The 23450-nt window shown below is 60.5% G+C and overlaps 1 protein-coding gene across 1 annotated transcript; it reads left to right on the top strand.

Moving 5' to 3' along the window:
• The first annotated feature begins 4193 nt into the window (after positions 1 to 4193).
• On the top strand, positions 4194 to 7764 carry DAND5 (DAN domain BMP antagonist family member 5). The gene is made up of 2 exons (XM_004442552.1): positions 4194 to 4508; positions 7522 to 7764. Exons 1-2 carry the CDS (start codon positions 4194 to 4196, stop codon positions 7762 to 7764), a joined length of 558 nt encoding a protein of 185 aa, XP_004442609.1.
• The last annotated feature ends 15686 nt before the right edge of the window (positions 7765 to 23450 follow it).

Genomic DNA, 23450 nt, shown 5'->3' with positions numbered 1-23450 from the left:
ACAAGCCAAGGAGGGGGCCCTCAGAAGAAACCAACTCTGTTGACACCATCTCGGACTTCCAGCCTCCCAACTGTGAGAAATAAACGTCTGTCGTGTAAACCATCCAGTCTGTGGCGCTTTGTTACGGTGGCCCCAGCAAATTAATACAGTACTTCATTCCTTTTTATAGTTGAATGATGTTCCATCGTAGGGATTTTTTTTTTTTTTGGTAGTAGTGATAAATAAGTGACAAGCAATAGGATATATTGGAGCATATGAGGAAGCCATTTGGGGTAAAATTCACTTGGCCTGACCTTGTTTTTCCAAAAGGGCCTGACGTGGCCTGTTGAGCATGCATTGTCCATCTGCTTTAAACATTTACTGTGTCCCAAAGACAAGAATGATGCCCCTAAAGATAGGGATGTAGCTTCCCCCCGTATCAGCATTTCCTTTAGGATAAGCATCTCTTCCTGGAAACTAAGGATTTTTTTTTCTTTTGAGGAAGATTGGCCCTGAACTAACATCTGTTGCCCATCTTCCTCTTTTTTTTCTTTTTTCTCCCCAAAGCCCCAGTACATAGTTGTGTATCATAGTTGTAGAGTTGTAGCTCTTCTGTGTGGGACGCCGCCTCAGCACCGCTTGATGAGCCGTGAGTAGGTCCGTGCCCGGGATCCGAACTGGCGAACCCCGGGCTGCCAAAGCAGAGTGCTTGAACTTAACCATTACACCACCAGACCGGCCCTGAAATTAAGGATTAATTACCGACCTGCTGTGCTCACCTTGTGACCACTGACTTGCTGTGCCAGCTCAGTATCTCGTGACAGTAGTAAAAGAGACATTCCTGTCATATGTGACGTGGGCTCTTTGTTCCAAGATGCTGTATAACCACTCTGTACACCCCACTTCTTCAGAGAGCTTCCTTCTTTGGGGAAGGAAGGCTCCAGGCTAGTCCTCAGACCTGGCTCATAATAAACTCACCCCAATTTTGACTTATAGATTGATTATGGATTATTTGCATCAACAGTAGTAACAAAAGATGGAAAATAACCTAAATGTCCAAGAATAGAGGATCTGTTAAAGAAATTACTGAATGTCCGTAGGATGGAATACTATGCAGATGTTAAAAAAGAAGGGCCCTCTCCATGTCTCCATGTTCTCAGAGAAAACATGTCGCCAGGCCAGCAGCGTCAACATCGCATGGGAACTTGTTAGAAATGCAGGTTTTCAGGTTCCGTCCCAGAATCACATACTCTGTGGGTGGGCCCAGTGATCCGTGCACAAGCCTCCCAGGTGACACTGATGCGTGCTCACGTCTGAGACCTACAGCAGCCCTGAGGGGTTTTGTAAAAACACCAACGCCTGGGTCCCATCCCTGGAGATTTCAATGTAGTTGATTTGGAGCAGGGTCTGGGCATCCATTCCCTGATTAGAAAAGACTGTAACGTGCAGCCAGGAATGTGAACCACTGATACGGAGCAAACTCCCAGATAGAGTAAGTGCAAAAAGCCAGGTGCAAAAGAGTCATGTTCCAGAATGTTCTTTGCAGGATGGTGATAGTTAAAAATTGGATAATGGAGAAATAAATTTGGAGTATGTATGTGCAGTGGAATACTGCTCAGGGGTGAAACTGAAGGAACATGAAGTGGAGGACAGATGAAAGTTCAGAGAATATTTACATTATGATACCATGTATATTAAGTTTAAAATGAAACAATTTTAGGTATCCTTTCTGAATTGATACATATGTAGCAAAACTATGAATACAGGCATGTGGATTATAATGGGCCAATTCAGGGATTAGGGACAAGTACAGAGCAGTTTCTCACAGATCTGTAATCTTTTATTTCTTAATTGGGGTCATGAGTACAGGGGTGTTTGTCACATTTTTATCTATACTTATTTGAATGCCTGAAATCATTCACTTAAAAAGCAAAGGTCAGAACAAAGATATAGATTTTTTTGTGTTGTTTTTCTTTTCTTTTTCTTTTTCCGTGGTTAGAACAATCTTTAGGGGCCGGCCCAGTGAGTGGTTAAGCTCAAGTGCTGTGCTTCCGAGGCTCGGGGTTTGCAGGTTCGGACCCCGGGCACGGACCTACGCACCACTTGTCAAGCCATGCTGTGGTGGCGGCCCGCATACAAAGTAGAGGAGGATGGGCACAGATGTTAGCCCAGGGCCAGTCTTCCTCAGCAAAAAGAGGAGGATTGGCATGGACGTTAGCTCAGGGCTGATCTTCCTCACCAAAAAAAACAAAAAACAAACCAACTTTTAAACTCTAAAGTGAAGCCCCCCATTTCATCCTCTATTTCCATCCTCCCCAACAAGAAAATCCTGCTGCTCATATACAGGTAAACTGTAGCTGTAAATTCTTATCCCCCAAAAGGTCATCGCATAATAGACACCCTGTTCTGAATTTTTTTAAACTTCATTTTTCTTGGCTATCTTTCCATGTTGAAACTTAGCCAGCCTCCCCAGCCCTGTGCAGCTGTGTCGTAGGTATGGGGTCATGCCTGGGGAGTCCGGAGAACAGCGCGGAGGCCCGTGGGCTGCAGGGAGTGAGAAAGGGGGAGACGAGGGTGGGGAGGGGATGGGAGCAGGCTATGGCTGTTCCTCGAGGTGAGGTGGGAGCCTTGGAAGGGTCTGAGCGGAGGAGGGACAGGCTCGGACTCAGGTGCTCCAGGAGCCCTCTGGTGGCTGTGAGGGGAACAGACTTTGGGGGCCGGAGGCGGGAGCTGGGGGACCTGGGCGGAGGGACTGTACTGGGTCAGGTGGGAGATAATGGGGGCCGTGTCCAGGTTGGGGAGCGAGGAGCGAGTGATAAGTGGGCGGATTCTGGGTAGATTCTGAAGCAGACGGGACTTGCTATCCTATCAGAGGGGCTAGGGGCAGAGAGAGGGGTCAAGTATACTCCAAAGTTTGGGGCCTTAGCACGTGGCAGGACGCAGCTGCCATTAGCGGGGTCTAGAGGATAGCGGAAGGGCAGGCGAGGGGACGCTGAGGAGCTGAGATGGGGCGGGCTGAGTGGGCGGCGCCCGCGCACCTCCAGGTGGGGCGCCTGGGAGGCGGGTGCCCCGGGCGCGGCCGCCTGCAGTCCCGAGAGTGGCCGCCAGAGGGCGAGCGCGCCCCATCGCACGCGCAGCTCGTGGGGCGCGGGAAGCACCGGCCCTGTCGCTTCTCACGGCCGGGCCCACGGGCTGCAGCTCCTCACCTGGGTGCGAGATGGGGGCCGCGGAGGGGCCAGGGCCTGCCCCGGACCCCCCAGCCGCGCCCGGGGCCCCAAAGCCTGCAACGTGGCTCCCGCCTGTTTTATGTGTCTCCAGCACTCCAACCTCCACCCCCCACCAGGCTGCTCCCACCGCCTCCTCCCAAGCCACCTCGGGGCTCTGCAAAAATGTCACCTCCTCAGGGAGGCCTTCTCTGACCACCGCGGGGGCGGAAGCCCTCTCCCCGACCCCCTAAGGCACATCCCATTTTAGTATCTTCTTAACACTTAGAACTCTGAAATCATCTTATTTATCTTGTACTGTCTGTTTTCTGCACAACAATGTAAAATCTGCAGCAGCAAGGATCCATTTTCCGACTTATTCCCCTGTAGCCCCAGGGCTCAGAATTCTGGCCCGCCTCTAATAGGTGCTAAGGAAAAACAACAGCAATAATCTTCATCATAGCTTACTCATGGTGCTACTATGTACCAGCCTCCATTTTAAGCTCCTTACATAAATTATCTCCTCCAGTCCTCAAAACAAGCCTACCAGGTAGGGACTGTCATTATCCCCGTATTACAGAAGAGGAAGCTAAGGCCCAGAGTGGTTAGGGCACTTGACCGAGGTTGCACAGGCAGGAAGTTGGGATGTTGAGATTGAAATCTGAGAGGCCTAAACTGCAAAATCTGATTTTGCTAAACGGATGAAGGCCCCCTTAGGGCCTTTGGCATTGTGCCCCTGAGCCCCTGTCTCTAGACCTGTCCCCACAGCCCACACACCCGCAGGCCCAGCCCCCAGCCCCTGCTGGGCTGGGGGAGGGGTGGGAACCCAGCAGGCCTGGGTTTACTCTCCTCCCCAATGTGGGTTTGCAGAGGCGCCTCCCAGGCGGCCCAGGTGGGGGGCCAGGCATTAAAAGCACGTCTGGAGGACCCAGACTCCACTCGCCAGACAGCAGGGTCGACTGCCCAGGACCCTGAGCCCAGTCCCAGACTGACGGACAGATGGACAGACAGATGCTCCTCGGCCAGCTGACCACTCTCCTGAGCCTGCTCAGCGGGGCCCAGCTGCCCACAGGCTCGAGGAGGCCCCTACCTGGCCTGGCCTGGGCAGCCGGCAATCAGACCCAGGCTCCAGGCCGAGGGGCCTTGGCCCCCCCCGCGACATCCTCTGCCCTCAGCAGCTGGAAGGCCTTCTTGGGCCTGCAGAGAACCGGGCGGCTGGGGACGGGCATGCTGCAGCGCGGGCAGGACGCGGCCACCACCGTCTCTCTGCCCCTGGACCCCCAGGAAGTGGCCCAGGAGATGTGCAAGGCCGTGCCCTTCACTCAGGTGAGGGGGGGTCTGGGTTTCAGCGTTGTTGGAGCACAGGCTGTGGCGTCAGATTTGGGGTCAAGCCCTGTGTCCTTCACCAGAATGTCTCTGGTCCTGTTTCCTCCCTCATAAAATAAGGCCTATGCCTCTCCCCCCGGGGCCAGTGCAGCTGCCGCATCCTGCTCTCCCGGCTTCTGCTATCACCGCCCTGTCCCCCAAGTCTATTTTCACCTTCAGTGGCCAGAGGGAGCACCTGAGTCAGATCTCATCCCTCCTCTGCTCAGAACATTCCATGGCTCCCACCTCACTCAGAGCAAAAGCCCCATCCTTTCAGGGTCCTGCATGATCTGGCGGTCACCTCCCTGCCCTCACCTCCTCCCACTCTCCCCTGGTCCACTTCACTCCTGCCACACCAGCTGCCTCGTTTTTCCCCAGACACACCAATGTTATATTGACCTCAGGACCTTTGCACTAGCTGTTCCGTCTTCCTCTAGCAACCCCCCCCCCTTTTTTTTTGTGAGGAAGATCAGCCCTGAGCTAACATCCGTGCTAATCCTCCTCTTTTTGCTGAGGAAGACCGGCTCTCAGCTAACATCTATCGCCAATCCTCCTCCTTTTTTCCCCCCAAAGCCCCAGTAGATAGTTGTATGTCACAGTTGTACATCCTTCTAGTTGCTGTATGTGGGACGCGGCCTCAGCATGGCCGGAGAAGCAGTGCGTCGGTTCACGCCCGGGATCCGAACTCAGGCCGCCAGTAGCGGAGCACGCGCACTTAACCGCTAAGCCATGGGGCCGGCTCTTTTTTTTTTTTTTTGTGAGGAAGATCAGCCCCGAGCCAACATCTGTTGCCAATCCTCCTCTTTTTTTTTTTTTTCGCTGAAGAAGATTGGTCCTGGGCTGACATCCGTGCCCATCTTCCTCCACTTTATATGGGACGCCGCCACAGCATGGTCCGACGAGTGGTGCATCGGTCCACATCCAGGATCCAACCCAGGCCACCAGCAGCGGAGCGCGAACACCTAACTGCTGGGCCACCGGGCTGGGCCCGCCGCCCCCGCCGCCAAATTCTGTGGCTCCTTCTCTTACGTCTGTCAGGTTTTTATTCAAATGTTGCTTAAAAATTCAGCCCTCCCACCCCGTTCCCCTGGTTCTGCTCTATTTCCCGCCATATTACACACCATCACCTAACATGTGACGTTGATTTGGGATTGCATTTATCGTCTGTGTCCTCACTGGACTGTCCGCTCCACCAGGGCGGGGGTTTTCATGCCTTGTCCTCTTCTGCATCCCCGTCCCTGGACCCCAGAGCAGAGCCAGGCACACAGCAGGCCTTCAGTTAGTGTTTGTGGAATGAATGAACGAGTGACAGCGGTACCTGGCTCCTCGGGGCTATTGGGCAGTCCAAATGAGGCTGCCGTGGGGCGCCCTCTCACAGCTGCATTCAGTCGGTGCTCCATAAAGGTTTTGGGAATTCAAACCATGGGTCGTTTCTGGCACAGGCTTTGGAGCCAGGGATACTGGGTTCCAGTTCTGCCTTAACTGCTCATTTCTGTGTGACCCACGGCAGGTGTCTTCCCTTCTCTGGGCCTCACTTCCCACCTTTGTAACGCGGAGTTAATGACAGTTGAGAATTCATGCAAAGTGTTTGGGACCATGCTCGGCAAGCCATCAGTCTCCAAGGCCCCTTGGCTTGCTATTCCTTCAACAAACCCTTGCTGAATTCAGGGGACTTTAGGCGACGTGACAGTGACCGCACGGCCCTGGAGCAGCCACCTGGCCCTCAAGCCTGCCTCAGTGGCGCCATACAGCATGCACCCTGCACCCAGGAGAGGGACCCCTGGCCTGGGATCCAGCTGCGGACCCTCTCTCAGAGCTGCAACTGCCCCGGGGTAGGGGCACAAAGATGCTCCGAGGGCTAGCAGCCTCCTCAGCAGCTGTGTGGCCTGAGGCAAGAGACTTCTCTGACCCTCAGTTTCCTCATCTGTAAATGGGGATAATAACTGTCCCAGCCTCACAGTGTCGTGGGGAGCAGTGAGTTCATCTGAGGTGAGTGTCGTGGGCCCAGCCTGGTGTTAGGGTTCCCTAAGTGTCAGCTCCTGTTATGATGCCCCTAGGGGGGCGACAGCCGTGAATAAACAGGACAGAGAAAGTCCGTGTCTTCAGCTAGTTTATATTCTGGGAGAGAAGGAACAATGAAAGAACTGTCTGCCAAGGAGACACAGCGGTACATCACTATGAGCCCTTAAAGAGACGGAGGTGCCAGGACAGAGACCACCAGGGGCGAAATTTCCCCTGGGGGCGCTTCTGAGAAAGGCAGGATGGATTGGAGGGAGCTCGGGGAAGGGTGGATGGAAGGGCGGTCCAGGCGGAGGGCACAGCAGGGCAGCGGGCGGGAGGAACCTCGAGGAGGCTGGGGAGGAGGCTGGGGTGGCTGGGGTGGAGTGAGTGAGGAGGGGAGGGGGTAAATGAGGGCGGGAGCGGTGAAGGGCAGTGGGGGGTGCAGGGTTTAAACAAGGAGGGCCATGATCTGGGGTGAGCTGTTAGACCCGCCTAGCTGGAGGGGATCAAGGAGGAACTAACGTTTATTGAGCACCAACTGTGTGCAGGCAAGGGGCTAAGGGCTTTCTGTTTAAACTCCGTCCCCTGCCCCGGGGCTCCTGTAGTGCCACCCCTCCCTGCTGTCCCTCATCCCTAGAGGTGGCAGCGGCTTCCTGCACGTGGCAATCCCCAGGACCTTGTCATCGTCCTCTGCTTGGGAAAAGCAGCTCTTCCGTGTATTAATGCTCTCTGTTGAAAGGCCTGGAATGGTTTCTTTTGTTCCTGCTTGAACTTCGATGATTTTACAGGTGAAAAAACTGAGGCCCAGAGAGGTTGAGTAACTTGCCCCAAGTCACACAGTCAGCAGGCAGCAGAGTCAGGATTTGAACCCAGGCACCCGTGCCTCTGAAGGTGGGGAGGAAGTGGATGGGCATTCTCGCCACTCCGGCCCCAGACTCCACTGCCCTTGACCCCTCTCCGTGCCTCTGCCCAGGTGCTCTCCCGGCCGGGCTGCACGGCTGTCCACCTCCGGAATCACCTCTGTTTTGGCCGCTGCTCCTCGCTCTACGTCCCCGGCTTGGAGCCCGCCCCGCTGGTCCTCTGCAACAGCTGTGTGCCGGCTCGCCAGCACCGGGTGCCCGTGGCCCTGTGGTGTCGGCCGGGCCGCCCAGCCTCCCGGCGGGTGAAGATGTTCACCGTGCTGGTGGAGGGCTGCCAGTGCAGCCCGAGGGCGTGAGCTGAGCACCTCGGATGGACACACGGACGCACGCGCCCGGGAGACGCGGGGAGATGGCCGAGGAAGACGCCGACCTGGATCATGCGCACCGGGTCGAGAGACCAGGGACGCGGGGACAGCCAGACATGTCCCCAGAGTCCTCGCCCTGCTCCAGGGGATGCCAGGCACCGCCCCAGCCATGGGGTGGGCCACTCGTAGCGCACACTTATTGAGCACTCCCTGTTTACCAGGCCTTGCTCCAAGCGTTTGACGTGTGCTAACTCTCGTCCTGACAGCAGCCCAATGAGTCAGAGGCTGGGGTCACCCATTTTACAGAGAAGAAAACTGAGGCCCCAGGAGACAAAGTCACTCGCTCAGGGTCACGCATGACATGGCAGAGGTGGCATTCGAGCCCGAGGCCGTGTGGCGCCCACTTTCAACCTCCAGACTGGGCTTCCTCCCGCAGAATGAGTCAAAGACGCCCCCCCAGCTGCAGGGGGGACAGACGGCCCCACCCAGACCAGGAGATGCAGTGACCACCCCATCCTAGGGACCCCAGGAGACAGTCAGGGAGGCAGACATAGTTCTGGGGGGCACCTGGGCTTGCCGAGTCAGAGGGGACCCACGTGCTCCAGCCGCACCTCCTGTGCCCCCTGCGTCTCCACGCAGCCTCACGCCCAGCGTGGCTTCTACAGGAACCATAAAGGCTGGCCGAGCCCGGCTGTGTGTGTGTGTGCGTGAGTGTGTTCCTCCATCTGGGGTGCTCTGGGGGTGGGCGGCCGTGTGCTGGAGCATGGCGTGGGGTGCCCCCTCAGCTGGGCGAGGGGCTGAGCGGCCAAGGGCGGCCTGGCTTTGTGCGGCTGGAACCGGGGCCCTGGCAGATGGGCCCGTCTGGCACAGACGCAGGGACATGTGGCGCTGTCAGGGCCGCCTCCAAATGCCCCCCGGAGCGCAGGGCGGGGGCGGTCGGGCCCCCTTGGCCCTCTTCCTGCTGCAGGAAGGAAGGCCCAGGTGAGGGAGCACGACGGGGACCTGAGGAAACAGATGGGCTGAGGGGCGTGGGAGCCCGTGACCTCGACCCCGCAGGCCTGCTCGGCGGGTGGGAACAGGCCAGGCGGGCAGCTCCCGAGGCCCTGCTCCAGGGCCCGGCGGGGGGTGGGGTTCAGGAGGGGCCCATGGGGACGCACTCTCCCCCGTCCAGTGTTCTCTGCCAGACCCCAGGCAGCGTCCGAGTGGGCAGCTCTGCCCTGGCACCGTGGGCACCCCTCTCTCTGGCAGGCGTGAAGTGCCTGCTTCTCCCCTTCAGCTGTGCCCACCTCCTGCCAGCCGGGGATCCAGCTGGAAACCTTGGTGCCAGGGGGCCCCCGGAGTCCCTGCCCCCTCCCGGGCAGTGCCAGCCCACCCCTGCCCCCCAGGCCCTGTAATGGGCGTCATGAGTGCTGGGGGCGGGGGAGGGGCGGGATGCAGGTGCTGCAGGCGCTGGCACGGGGGCCGCTAATCAGGTTTGCCAACGCCATCTGTCACCGCGCGAGCATCTGGGGCTCAAGGTGACCCTGTCACCCTCAGTTACAATTATGAGTTTGGCATCTGTATTAAAGCCCGCCAGCCGGCCAGGCGGGGGAGGCTGGGGTGGGCACGGGGGTGCTCGGCGAGCCCGGTCCCGGGGGGCCTGTTCCCAGGGGCCGCGTGGCTGCCAAGGCGTGGGGCGTTTCCGTGCTTGGGGGAGTTTGTGTGTGTGTGCACATGTGCCACCTCCACAATTCTGTGAGCATGTCTGAGTTCACGGCTGGGAGTATGGGCTTTTGTGTGTCTGAGCTTGTGGGGTGGCCCGGGTCGGGGGCAGCTCTGAGATCCTGGGGGTACACAGATGAGCATGCGCCATGAGCTGGGAGAGGCCCGTACAGTGGTTCCGGTGTCTTTGGGTGATGGTGTGTGTCAGGGTGTATGTGTGATGGCGTGTGTGTGGTTGTGTATGTGTATCTGGGGGGGGTGCTGTACACTGATGGTCACAGGCTGTATGTTTGGGCATGTGGGTCTGTGTGTAAGATCCTGGTGTGTGTGTGTGTGTGTGTGAGCACACAGGGGCAGCAGCCGGGAGAAGCTCTGTGTGGTCTCTGCAGGGTCTCTCCTGCCCCTCAGTTGTTTCCTGCCCTCACCAGCCCCGCTGCCCGGGCTCCAATCTGGGGGGGCTGGAGGAAGGCAGGAGCTGGCTCTGAGGGGGGCTCTGGGCCCGGGCTTCTTGGATCCGGATTCTGGGTCCTTGATTCTAGATTCTAGAGGACAAGATCTAGATTTTTGGCTTCTGGATTCTGGGTCCTGAGTTCTTGGACCTGGCTTCTAGATCTTGGTATCTGGGAGTCTACATTCTGATTTTGGGATTTGGCTCTGGATTCTGGATCTGGGTTCCTGTGTCCTGATCCTGGCTTCTGGTCTCTCCACTCTGTGCTGAGCTGGGCCTGTCCTGTCTGCCCTGCTCTTCAGGCCTGGCCACTGGGCGGCCAGCCATCCACCTGATGGGTGCAGAGACCACACATGGCCACCAGGGGACACCCTTAGTCCAGATTTGGGCCAAGCTGACCCAGCCATGGAGGAGTTAGGGGACCACCCTGGCCTAGTTTGACCCAACCCTTTGAGGGGGAGGGGGGCTGGGGCTTCGCCTCCCTCCCTGCCCCTCCCCACCCCGGCTGGTGACTGATGTCCGTCTGTCAAACATGGAGAACTGGACCCAGCATCACCACAGACCCCCAGTCCCAGCCAGGGACACCCTGTCCTAGGGTCAGACGCAGGGTGGAAAGCGCGCATGCGTCTGTGAAGGTGTCAGTGAGCGTAGGGAAACGTGTGCAGGTGTGAGAATGCACTGTGTGTCTGGGGTGGCCACATATGACAGTGTCCCCACACAGTGTGTGTGGCCATTTGTGATGGGGACCACGTGTCTGGCAGGGTCCTCCTGTGACGGTGCATCTATGGGGCCGTATCTGTGACTGTGAGTGATCCTGTCGTATGGGTGTGTCTGCCTGCGACCATGACTGTCACTGGGTGTCAATAGGTGTATCTGTAGGTGTCACCCTGTCCATGAGGGTGTCTTGGAGTGTCTGGGGCAGTGTCCCCAAGACTGGGTCCCTGTGTCATTGGTATCTTGTCCGGGGGTGTGTGAAGGTGTGTAGGACAGAGGTGCGCTTAGCGACAGTGTCAAAACCGAGGCGGTGTGTTCTCCAAAGCGGAGTGGAGGAGGGACAGGCGTGGGTGGGACCAGAGACCCTGGGAGCATGCCCTGCCCTCCCTTCCTGGGTCTCTATGGATGGGTCTCCTCCCACCTCTCAGCGTCTCTGACTTTGTCTGGGGGTTCTGGGCCACTGCCTCGCCCGGTTGCCAGGCACAGGGCCGGGCACAGTGCGTATTCGCCGGCTGGTCCTGCCCCTGTCTCCCACCCCAGCCCTCCATCTCGCATCTCCCTCCCGGCTCTGCCTCTCCATGGCCACTCTCCCTCAGTCCGTCCTTCCTGTCCGTGCATTTCTCCATCTCGCAGGCTCTCCATCTCTCTGTCTCTCCCCCTCTCTTGTCTCTCCCTGTCTCTCCGGCTCTTCCCGTCTCTGCCGGCCCGGGTGGATCCGGGTGGGTCCGGGACAGCCCGGCCCGGCGCGGCAGCGAACAATGCCCCATTCACGCGGCCCGCGGGCGCCATGGCAACGCGCCCGCCCCGCCCTCCCGCGCGCGGGCCGCGCGTGCCAAGAGGATGCCATGGTTACGTCAGGCGCGTGCCCGCCCCGCGCACCGCCCCGCGCGCTCTTGCAGGGGCCGGGCCAGCAGGGGGCGCCCGGCCGCAGCCTCTGCCCGGAGTCAGGAGGGGCCGCACTCCTTGGGGGGCCTTCAGCCGCTCAGTGCCTCAGTTTCCCCTCTGCGAACGTCAGGGGGTGGAGTGAGATTGTACTGTGTGTGTGTGTGCGCGTGTGTGTGTGTGTGAGAAAGAGAGAGGAGGGAGGGAGGGATGGTGGTGAAGGTGCTCTTTGGGGGTGGTTGTGTGTCTGAGTTTGCATTTGAGGGTCAGTGGAAGTACACGTACCAATGTGTGGGTCCATGTTTGCACACTTGTGTGGACTTTTGTGAGAAATAGTTGCTTGTAGTTTGGAGGTGATTGTATGCCCATGTGTTTGGAAACGTGTGTGTGTGTATTTTCATGCCTGTGTGTGATGGTGAGTGTCCGTGTAGTTTGTGTGTAAAGGTGTATCTGTGTGTTTGTGATCACGTGACTGCGTGCCCCTGTGTTCGCGTGCCTGGTGTGTGTGTGTGTGCGCGCGCGGTGGGTGTCTGTGGTTGGGAGTGATTGTGTGCTTGAGAGTTCCTGGGACTGTGTGTGTCCATGTTTGCATGCCTCAGGGGTGTGTGTGAGGGAGACAGAGACAGAGAGATGGTGTCTGTGGTTTGGGTGTGATTATGTGTTTGTGATTGTGAGTTCATGTGATTGTGTGTGTGCCTGTATTTGCATGCCTGGTGTGTGTGTGTATGTGTGTATGACGGTGGATGACCATGCTGTTGAGTGTGGTTGTGAGTTTGTGTGACTGTTCTTTGTGTGTCTGGTGGTTCATGTTCACAAGCTCGTGTGTGCTTATGTGTGGGACTGGGTGTGGGTTCCGAGGACTGCCGGAGCCTGGCTGAGCCCCCCTCACCTGAGTGGCTCCTGGCACAGAAGGGGATGCCCAGCTGCCTGGGACCTCCAACTCCCCACGGGTTCGAGAGAGCCCCAGCTGATGAATATTCATGAGGTGGGGGGGCTGCCACCCACTGCCTCCAGCTGCACGTCCATTAGCCCCCTGTTCTCTGTGCACCAGCCACAGCAGGGAGGGGGGAGTCAGTATGGATCTGTCCCTATCGCCACGACTTGGGGGGCTGGGGATGTCCTAGGACTATCGTGGGGGCCGTGTCAGCGTGCCTGGTTGCTTGTTGGGACGGCTATGGGGCTGTCTCAATGTTGTGACAGGCACGGGGGATGGCAACTGCTGTGGACAGGATGTCCTTGCTCCGTGGTGCTTCTCTGTGACTGTCTGGGGACTGTGGGCCTTGCATGGCAGGGTGAGATGTGTGCCTGTCACCTGCAGCAGAGACGCCCTGAGTGAGTGTCCTCAGGGCCTTTGAGCAGTGCTGCAGTGGCCTGGACCTGCTGGCTGCTGCTCTGGGACACTGTGACAGTGAAGGTGTGTTGTGTTATTGGAGCGAGCGGCTTGGGTCAAACACTGATCGAGGGACAGCTGTGTGCCACACCCTGGGGAGGCCACAATCAGATCTGCTTCCCCTCCTTGTGACCCAGTGGGGCAGTGACTCCGAGCGGCCGCATGGCTGCACAGCTGCAGGGGCCCTGGACAGAGGACGTCAGCGTGCCTCTGCTGGGCAGCGTGAGGCTGCGGTCGTGCGAGGGCCAGCGTGTCAGGGTAACTGTGAGGACCTGCGAGACCGTGTGGCTGAGGGCGAGGGCGGCCAGACTCGCTGAGGGTGTGATGGTGTGAGGGTGTATTTCTGTGTGTGAAAGCGTGGCTCAGGGTGTGACAAACAGTGTTGCCGGTTGAAGGTGTGACACTGTGGCTCTGCGTGTGGTTGAAGGTGTGACAGCCTGGCTGTGTGTGACAGCATGTGTGACAGTGTGGTTGTGTGTGACAGTGTGACTGAGGATGAGACAGTGTGGCTGTGTGTGTGGCTGTGTGATTGAAGGTGTGACAGTGACACCATGTCTGTGACAGTGAGTGTGTGCGATGACATGAGCCAAGGGGCTGTGACTGCCCCCACCATCCCCTCCCTGGCTGCACAGGGAGCCCGTCTACACTGTCACACACAGCTACACGGTTGCATCCTCAGCCACGCTGTCACATACAGCCGTGCTGTCATACCTTCGTGCCGGAGCAAGGGTCCCCGTGGCGTGGGACTGGGGACGCATTGGGCCTGACATGGGGACCCCTGGAGACCCAAGTGCAGCTAGGGCACAGCCATGCAGCCCTGTCCTCCCCAGTAGGCTGGATGTGGGGCATGGCCTCCAGATGCAGCAGGGCTGGGGTGGGGAGGGCTCCTCTGGTCTGGGGGGACTGCCCTCTGGGCCCTGGCGTGGGGCTGGGTGGCCCCTGAGGCCGGCCTCCCAGCCCTGACATGGCTCCACGGGACGGCGCACAGAGGCCCCATTCAGGAGCCAGGGCCAGGTTTCCAGGGCGGATGGGGTGGGTCTCACGGCTGCAAATGAAACGTTTCCCCCACTCCTTCCTTCGCCTCCAGACGAGCGCTGGCCACGGGAGGCCTCGCCACGCCTGTCCTCGGCCCTGGCCAGGCCGTGCCGCCGGCGCGCGTGTGAGTGTGCGCCCATGGGAGCTGTGTGCAGCTATGGGCTGGCCTGCATGTCCCCATTCGTGACTTGAGGATGTGTATGTGTGTGTCTTTGGGTGTTGTGTGACCAACTGTGTGTGACCGTTTGTGACCAGGGGTCATCATTGTGTTTGTGCGTCCCTGTGTGTGTGTGATCTGTGTATCTTTGCGTGACTTTGTGTGTGCCACGTCTGTGGATCATTTTGAGAGCATCTGTGTGTGTGACCAAAGTGCTCTGTCCTGTGTGAGATTTTGTGTACCTACGTGACTTTGTGTGGCCTGTGTGCATCTTGTAACCAGGCTCAGCGTGATTCTGGGAGTCCGTGTCGCTGTGCCCGGGTATGTCTGGGTGGGTCTCCATGAGTCAGTGTATATCTAAGTCTCTCTGGGGATCTATGTGATGGTGAGGGCCTGTGTGTGTGACTGGGGTGTTGTTGGTGTCACTCTGAAGGTGGCTCTGGGAAGGTCTGTGTGGGATTCGCTGTGTGGCTGCGTGCGCGCTGTTCCGGATGGTGTGTGACAGCATCTCTGGGTGATCCTGTGTCTGTGTGTGATTATGGTGCTGTATATGACTCCCCAGAGGAAGAGGTCTGCATCTTTGTGTGTCTGAGTAGGCCTGTGCGTGTCTTTGTGATTCTGTGTGTGTGTGATGTGCTCCTCGGTGCCTCGCCAGGTGTGTCAGGGGAGCAGGCCTGGAACCCCTCGGGCTCAGACCCCACTCTGGGCACCCGGGAGGGAAGCAGCAAGCACAAGGCTAGGACCCCCAGGCCTGGAGCACAGACCTCGCCTGCCAGGCTGGCAGGGGAGGCATCAGGCGCTCTTGGGGCGTGGGGATCCCCAGTCCTGCCAGGAGGGCCTAGAGCGCCCCTCTGTCCCACCCTGGCAGCACCATCCCACCTTCGGGGGCCCAGCGCGTGGCTGCCAGAGCCCAGATGTTTCAGTGACCCCCCCTCCCCGGCCCCCAGCATCCCAGCCCGGTAGTGCCAGGGGCCTGGCTCCCACTCCTCCCTCCCCCTCCTCACCCCACACACCTGCACTGTAAGAACACACCTGCTGCCAGCCACAGCCAGGTGGGCAGCCCCAGCAGGGAGGAATGTGGGGGATTCCAGCTGTGGCATCCCAGCTGTGCCCAGCCCCCTGGCAGCGGCCTCCTCCCCCATGGTTTCTGGAAGACCAGGTGTGCCCTAAGACCTGGGCTCTGGCGAGGAGGGGGGAGGGGCACGGGTGTCCTCCAGAGCAGCCCCTCTGCCTCCCCCCCGATAAAAATCCTCCCAGCTGGCAGCTGTGGAGGGGGAGCAGAGTGGATGTGTGTGTGTGTATGGGGGTGGGTGTTGTGGGTAGGGGGGGGTCTGAGCATTTGGAGAGAATTCTGAGTGTGGATATGTGAGGGAACATGGGGGAAAGTGTTTTGTTTCTGTGAACATGGGTGGATGTGGTGTGTGAGTGTATGAAGAAGAGAATGTGTGTGTGTGTGCACCCAGGAGGGTGTTGTGCTGTGAGGGTGTGTGTGAATGCAAGAATGTGTGTGGTGTAGGTATGCATGGAAGGATGGGTGTTTTGTGTGTGTGTGTGTATGAATGGAAGGATGGGTGTTGTGTGTCTGTGTGTGTGTGTATGAATAGAAGGGTGGGTGTCCTGTGTGTGTGTGTGTATGGGTGTTGTGTGTGTCTGTTTAAATGAAGGATGGGTGTCGTGTGTGGGTCTGAATGGAAAGACGGGTGTCCTATGTGTGTGTGTGTATGGAGGGTTTGTGTGTGTGTGTGTGTCTGAATGGAAGGACGGGTGTCCTGTGTGTGTGTGTGTGGATGTTTTGTGTGTGTGTGTCTGAATGGAAGGACGGGTGTCCTGTGGGCATGTGCAAATGGCAGTGAGGTGTGGGTGTGTGAAGTGGGTATGGGATGCCGGTTCGAGCGGAGCCCAGCTCTGGGGCCAGATGCGGGACTAGAGGGTGAAGAGACAGTGGGCAGACCCCAGCCGCAGGGTCTGGCCCAGCTGGTGGACAGGGCTGGAGGACAGGCCGGTGGGTGAGAGCACGACTGGGCCCAAGCTGGAGGGCTTCTGAGGGGTGTGTCCCTTCATGGCCATTTGCAAGAGGGGCAAGGAGGGTCTGCCTGGCTCTCAAGATCCTCCCAGCCCCCAGCTATATTAAAGGCTCCCCCAACACCCCACACCCCTCCACCATTTCTCCCCCTCCCCAAACCCCTCCACCATTTCTCCCCCCTCAAGCCCCCAGGGCCCACATTGCTCCAGTGTCCCCTTCACCCAGGCCCCATAACTCCCCAAATCTATGTTTTGCCCCTTCCCTTAGCCATCCAAGCCCCCCTTGGTCCCCCAAATGCTTCCTGGGCCCACATGTCCCCAGCTCCATCTCCCAGACATTCCAGCCTCTCTTGGGCCTCCTCAAAGGCCCCCAAACCCCTTTACACCCATCCCCCCGCCTCTTCCTGCTCCCTCCCCACCCCTAACCTATTCCCCGCCCCTTTCCTGAGCCATCCAGGCCCCCAGCCCCTTAATCCCCAATCCCCTTTCCTGCCCCCTCGCGCGGTCCCCTCCTGCACCCCCTCCCCGTCCCCCACGTAGCCCCGCCCCTTCCCCCAGCGCCCCCTTCAACCCCTCTGCCGCCCCCTCCTCCTCCTCCTGCAGCGGTGGTGTGCAGGCAGCAGCGGCCCTGAAACTTTAAACGGTGTTAAAAGTTTCTGTTTACGAGAAGCCCTTGAATTTTTAAGGACGTATCGATTCCCTCTGCCACGGCCTTGCCTCGGCAGTGGCGGCGGTGCAGCGGGGAGGCCAGGTCCCACGGCGGGGATCCCAGGGACAGAGCCCTCAGACACACCCTCAGGAGCGCAGAGACCCCCTCCCCCACACAGGCACACACGCACCTAGTCACACACACACTGATAGCCTGACGCACAGACCCACATCTCTGAAAAGACACAGAGCCCCCCTCCCTGACTCACACACACCTGTGCACACACACCCGGGAACACACAGATCTTCATCTCTGCCCCAGACCCACAGGGACCACCCCACAGAAAGACACACTCCTTGTGACACTCACTGACACTTTCTGCCACACAGACACCCATCACAGACAGACCCACAGACACTCGCCCACTCCCCCCACGGTCACCCACACACACTCTGGGACACACTGAGAGACCCACATCCCTGCCACATGTGCACGAGCTTGTCACACACACTGACACTTGCTGACAGAAGACCCTCAGAGCTGAGGCACACACACAGCTGGAAACACACGTTCGCCCAGGCACCCACTTCACTGGCGCTTCCTGTCAGGCCCAGACCCCATCTACACTTGACCCCACCAGGGTGTCAGCGCTGTGAGGGCAGGGTCTTTTGTCTTGTCCCCACTCTGTTTCCAGCACTGGGCACAGGCCCCGCAGACGCTCCCTCGCGCTGACTCACAGACACCCCCGCATCTCTGCTACACAACGCTGGTCCACACAGAGCCTCCTGCATGTACACTGACCTGCCTTCATTTCCCCCAGACGCACCCAGACCCGTCCAGACAGCTGAGGACACAAGTGCAGCCCCCGCTTCAGTGATGTCAAGTGACCAGGAGCACACCCCCTCGGGGACATTTTCACACACACACTCACTCTCGTGCCTGCTTGCAGGGACCCAGTGGGTTCAGCTGAGGCAGCCCCCGACCAGCCGGCCCTGCATGCGCACGCGGGCACACACACACACACCTGGGCTCTGACACCCTCCGACAGACAATGCATAGCTGAGAATTGCCACAGCCTCTTGGCCCGGGTTGGGGGAGGGGCTGCAAGAAGGTGCTGGCTGCACCTGGCAGCAGAAGGGAGCTGTATCTCGGCAGGAACTGCCTGGGGGCTGCGGGCGCCGCCTCCCCACCCCCCGGGGGTCACCCAAGGGCCCCCCCTGCCCCCACGCCAGGGTCCCCAGCACCCACCTCTCCCCCCATTCCTCTCTGCTCTGGCAGTGGGGGGTCAGAGGCCTGCCTGAAGGACTGGAGCCTCACTAGGGGGTGTGTGTACATGCACCTGGGGCCTCGATGCTCATTTCCGTCCCTGTGGGTTGCGCTGTGTGGCCCCTGCTAGATCTGTGTATGTCAGTGATCAGGGCCGAGTACGTGTGTGTGTGCACTGTGGGGGGGTGGGGGGGCCTGGGTGTATGTGTGTGCATGGCTGGGTGATTCTCGGAGGGGGCCTGCCGGTTGACTGGGTATCAGGACTGCTGGTCATTGTGCCCGAGGCCCAGGGGTACATCTGGGCATCAGGTGTGTGGGGTGTGTGCCTGTATGTGTGCTGTCATGACTGCCAGTGTCACTGTATCAGCGACACTTTGTGCCTCCTTGTATCAGGGTCAGTGTGCTCCCTGTGTTGTTCGGCGTGTATGTCCAGGTGTCTGATGGTGTGTGTGCACGACAGTGTGTTACTGCATTTCCCTTTTATCAGTGTCATTCTGTGTGCTCGGGTGTGCCCTCTGTATTGCCACAACTGCCAAGATGTCTTGGTGCGGCTTTGTGTGTGTGTTGCGTGTGCACTTGGCTGTCCGGATCATATAGGAGTTGTGGGTCTGGAGTGTGTCAGAGTGCGGTTGTGTGATCATGCCTGTGTCAGCGTGAATCTGGACGTGTCAGCATGCACTGGTGTGTGTACATCTGGGTGTATATCAGTGTGTGTCCGTGTGAGGCCCATGTTGGCGTGTGTCGCTTGTATCAGGGTGTCTGAACACGGTTCGTCATTGGAATGCATGTGCGCCGCTATCATTCTGTGATGGCGGGCCTGTGTGGGTCGTGGCTTGGTTTCCATGTCTCGGCGTGTGCGTGTGTCAGTGCGTGTGCGTGGGTCGTGTGCCACGGTGTGTCTCTGCTGTGCGCGCGTAGGTGTCTGCGTGTGCTTTGTTGCCGTGGAACGTGTGGCAGTGCGTTCTGGACGTGACATGTGTGGCGGGGTCCGAGCCCCGCTGCGTGTCAGCGTGTGTCTGCGCTGGAACGCGGGCCAGCACGTGTCGGGGTGGCCGTGTCGGTGTGCGCCCCCGCGCGCGCGTGTGTGCGCGTGTGTGCGTGCGTGCATGAGTGTGTGTGTGTGCGCGCCGGCCGCCGCTCCCCCGCCCTGTCCGCCACTCCCCGCGCCCCTCCTCCCGCCCGCGCCGCCCGCCCGCTCCCTCTCCCCGGAGTGCGCCGCTTCCAAACTTTGTCTAAACTTTCACTTTCACAGCGCGGCGGCGGCGGCGGCGGCGGCGGCGGCGGCGGGCGCGGGGGACCGGCCGAGCGGCGGCGGCATGGAGTAGACGCGCGGCGGCGGCGGCGGCGGCGGACGCGAGAGGCAGCGGCGAGCGCGGCGGCGGCGGACGCGGCGCCCCGGAGCCGGCGGGGCCGAGCCTGCGAGCGGCGAGCGCGGAGCGGCGCCGGGCCGAGCGCGGGGCCGCGGGCCGGGCGGGCGCAGCGCGGCGGAGGCCGGAGGAGCCGAGCCGGAGCCCAGCCCGAGCGCGGCCGCCGCCTGCCGGGCCTGCCCTCGCCGCGGCCGGCCGCCGCGCTCCCGCCCGGGCGCCCAGCTATGTACTCCCCGTACTGCCTCACCCAGGTACCGGCCGCCGCCCCCGCGCGACCGGGGAGGGCAGCGGGCGCAGGAGGCCGGCGCGGGCGGGCGGGCGGAGGGGGCGCGCGGCGGCCGGGGGGAGTGAGCCCGCGGGCGGCCGAGGGGTGCAAGCCGTGCCGTGGGGAGTCCGGGCACGCGTGCGGCCGTCACCGCGCGCGTGCGACCCTGGCCACCGGGCGGACTCCCGTTGGGGGCTCGGGGGGTGGCCGGCTGCGTGCGTGGCGCTGCCCCTGGAGCTCGTGAGTGTGTGTGTGTGTGTGTGTGTGTGTGTGTGTGTGTGCGCGCGCGCGCGCGCGCGCTCGAATGGGGTGCGGTGGGCAGCGGGACTCCCGCCAACCTGTGGGCGACTGTGGCGTGCACCCGGGCGGCGTGGCCGCGGGTAGTGTTTGCTGGGGTGACAGAGTGGCAGGGGGTGGTCCCGAGGGCGCAGAGCGGGGACTGGGTCCCGTGGCTCTCCCGGGGCGGGCGCAGCGGTTCCCGAGGGTGGCATCGGCCGGCGTGCGTGGTGGCGGCTCCTGTGTGGGGCCGGGGTGCCCGGGGCGGGCCGAGCGGCCCGGGCGTCTCCCCAAAGTCTTTGTTCAGGCCTCACATGGGAGCGGGGCTAAGAAAATGGCGGGGCTCCCAAATTTCGGAGGGGCAGGGGAGGGGAGGGAGGGACGGGCGCGCTGCCAGCCCGGCCGCGCCTCTCCACCGACCCTGGACGCCGCAGCCGCGGGCCCCCCCGAAACTTTCCTCGTTGCAAACTTTCCGGCCCCAGCTACCCCGGCTGCCGCGCAGTGGACCCGGCGGGTCGGGGGAATCCTGTCCCGCCGCCTGGAGGCGGGAGGGGCGGGAGGCAGCCGTGGGGCCGCCGACACTGCTGCGGCCACGCCGTCGGGTCAGCCGCGGGCACAACAGCGCCGACCTTGGCGTGCTGCGAGAGCGCGTCCCGCCTCCAGCGAAGTTCTCAGCGCGGCGCTCAGCGGCGGCAAAGGCCCGGGGGATGCCTCGCCACCCCACCCTCCCCGGGCGGTGGCCCCCGGCTCCGAGAGGGCACAAAAGCTGCCCAAAGGCCCACCCTGGCAGCGCTGCCTGCAGGGCTAGGCCGTGGCTGGCAACACAGTCTCCGCAGACGGGACACCTGGGGCCTGCCCAGCCCTCCCTGCCAGCAGGGCCTGCTTGTATGAGGGGAGTCTCTAGGCCAGGCCTGGGGTCCTGATTGTCCCCTCTGCCAGTCTGAGCCTTGCCAGGAGTGTGCCAGGGGTGCCCACAGCTGGGAGTGGGAGTCCCAGTGAATATGACTGCTCCGCCGGCGTGGTGTGTGGCGAGGGGCAAGAGAGTATGTCTGGGGTGTGTGTCAGCCGTGGCCACAGTCTTGTATCCACAGATGCAGGCGTGTGTGTGTGTGAGTCAGTCTCAGGGGCTGCATGTGGCCCCCGTGGGTCGGCCATGGGCAGGCCTGCGTGGCATGGACATACGTGTGGCCCAGGGAGCGGGTTTTCCTGTACAAAAGCGGGTGTGAGCATGTGCTGGCGAGGTGTGTATGCACGTGTATGTGTCACGGTGTGCATGCAGATGTAAGCAGGCACTTGGGCCACTGTGCCAGTGGGGGGACCCCACATCTGTGCCTCTGAGTGGCCAGCCACTGAATCTTGGGCCCCTGCATGACAACCCTGCCCACCTAGTGGGTCTGAGCCGTGGCTGCCTTTGGGGCCACACTTGGCTGGCCTGCATGGCTGGTGTTCAGAGCCTGGTGGGACCAAGACCCCATGCTTGACCGTCCCTTGCCCACCAACTGCCAGCCTGGCTCCCTGGCCTGCCCCTCGAGGCCTGGGTGAGACTCCGGCCCCTCAGATGTCACAGCACAGAAAGAAAATGCCAGCCGATGCACTGGTGACAAGACTAGGAAGGGGCTGGGGTGGCCCCCAGACTCAGAGCTATGGCCAGGGCTTGACTCTGTGACACCCCGGGAAGGAGTGAGGGCTCAAGTCTGTGTCGCAGGCCTGAGTGTGCCAGGGTGGCTGGGGAGGGGAGTGGGCACGGTCTCGCTGGGCTGTGCCCCTCAGCTCTGGTGGGCAGCTGCTGTCAGTCGGTCAGCGGGGTCTGGCCTACCCCTCCCGACAGCCACATCTCTTGGATCCAGAATCTCTGGTCTTACAAACCTTTCTGCTTCCATAGTTTGCCCTGCAAGTCTGTCTCTGTCTCTGCCTTGCTCTGCCCCTTTTCCATCTCTCTGTTTCTGTCCCCCTGTATCTTTGACTGTCTCTGTGTCTCACTCTCTGACTCCAGTTCTGGCCCCATCTCTGCTCCCCCCCCCCCCCCCCCCCGCCCCGGCCGCGTCTCGGACTCTCTCTGTCTCTCTGGCCTCCGGGTCTCTCTCTCTCTCCCTTTTCTTTTTTTCAAACCAGAATTGGCTTCGATTTTAAAGTCAATAAATGATTGAGCAGGAACGAGCTTGGAGCAGCGGGGCCCTGGCGGGGAAAGGCTCTGTGGGCGAGGGGGAAGGGCGGGGGGGAAATCTCCTTCTGGAAAAAGCATCGAAATCCAGGGCCTCTGGGCGGGGCGCTTGCTGGGCTGCTTGAGCCCACTGCAGCCGTGGGCCTGAGTCCTCGGCGAAGGGGAGGGGGCAGATGGATGGGACCCCCCCAGCAAACAGAGACGCACACCAGAATGTGGACACACACACCACCGTCGCCAAGATGGGGACGTAAACGATGTGCTCGCACTGATGACTGGACACACGGCCATTGACAAACCTACGGACACAGGAGACCATGGACCTGTGTTCCCTCCCCCACCAACACACACACACAAACACACACACCCCTCAAGATGGGATGTGTGTATCAACGTGGGCTCACAGAGACGCAATGATACCTCCCCGACACACTTGGATACAGGCTGACTCAAGTGTGTGTTCACCCCCACACTTGCTCACGCAGACCCGAGGGCACACACCTTTACACCCGGGTGTGTACATAGACACGCACACGTCTGCCGACGTTCCGGGCCACATGGCCACACGCACAGCAGAATGCTCGTGCACCCTGGTTTCCGCGTAGCCACACACAGTCCTTCCGGGGAGGGGGATGGGCTGGGGCCTCCCTGATGTCCCCCAGCTTTCTCCCTGGGTCACTGTAGCCACTCCTCTGTCCCCGTGAAGCTGTCGCTCCCCACCCCGGCTTCAGTGTGGGACCCCCTTTTTCTGGCGCATTTTCTCTCTGGTCCTGGCCCTGCATGTTGTGAGCCCGCCGCTGGGGTGGGCCGTGTGTGCGGGCAGGAGCTGGGGTGGGGCAGGCCACGCGTGGGCCTGGTGGGGCTCCTCCATGAGATGTTTCTATACTGGGCCAGGCCGAGCTCGGAGCCGAGGGCTCTGCTGGCTTAATGCGGGGGCCAGGGTGCCCCTCTCTCCCTGGGGGCTGGAACTGGGGGTCTTGGCGCAGCCAGGAATGTCTTGCATGGCCTCACGGGCCCCCAGTTGGGGGCCATGGGAGTGGAGGTAGAGAGCTGGGCTTTGCTGTAAGACAGCACAGGGTTGGAGCTCCGAGGCTCTGCGTCTTCTGATCCTATGACCTGAAGCACAGGGTTCTCCTGGTCTGTAGAATGGCTTAGGGCGGTGCCTGGTGGGTAGCTGTGCTCAAGAAACAGAATGACTTGTTGTCCTCTTGGTCATCATTGGGCCTCCCCCAGGCCCTCTCAACTGAGGAAAGGCTGCTTCAGTGGGGTGGAAGGCAGGGTCGAGCACCTCCCAACCATAGGAATCTGAGTGGACTGCCTGGAGAAGAAAGCAAGAGAAGAGTT

This window comes from Ceratotherium simum, chromosome 39 (genome assembly GCF_057802395.1).
Source record: "Ceratotherium simum simum isolate JZ-2026a chromosome 39, ASM5780239v1, whole genome shotgun sequence".
Classification (NCBI taxonomy): domain Eukaryota; kingdom Metazoa; phylum Chordata; class Mammalia; order Perissodactyla; family Rhinocerotidae; genus Ceratotherium; species Ceratotherium simum.
This window is presented reverse-complemented; position numbering and strand designations above follow the sequence as displayed.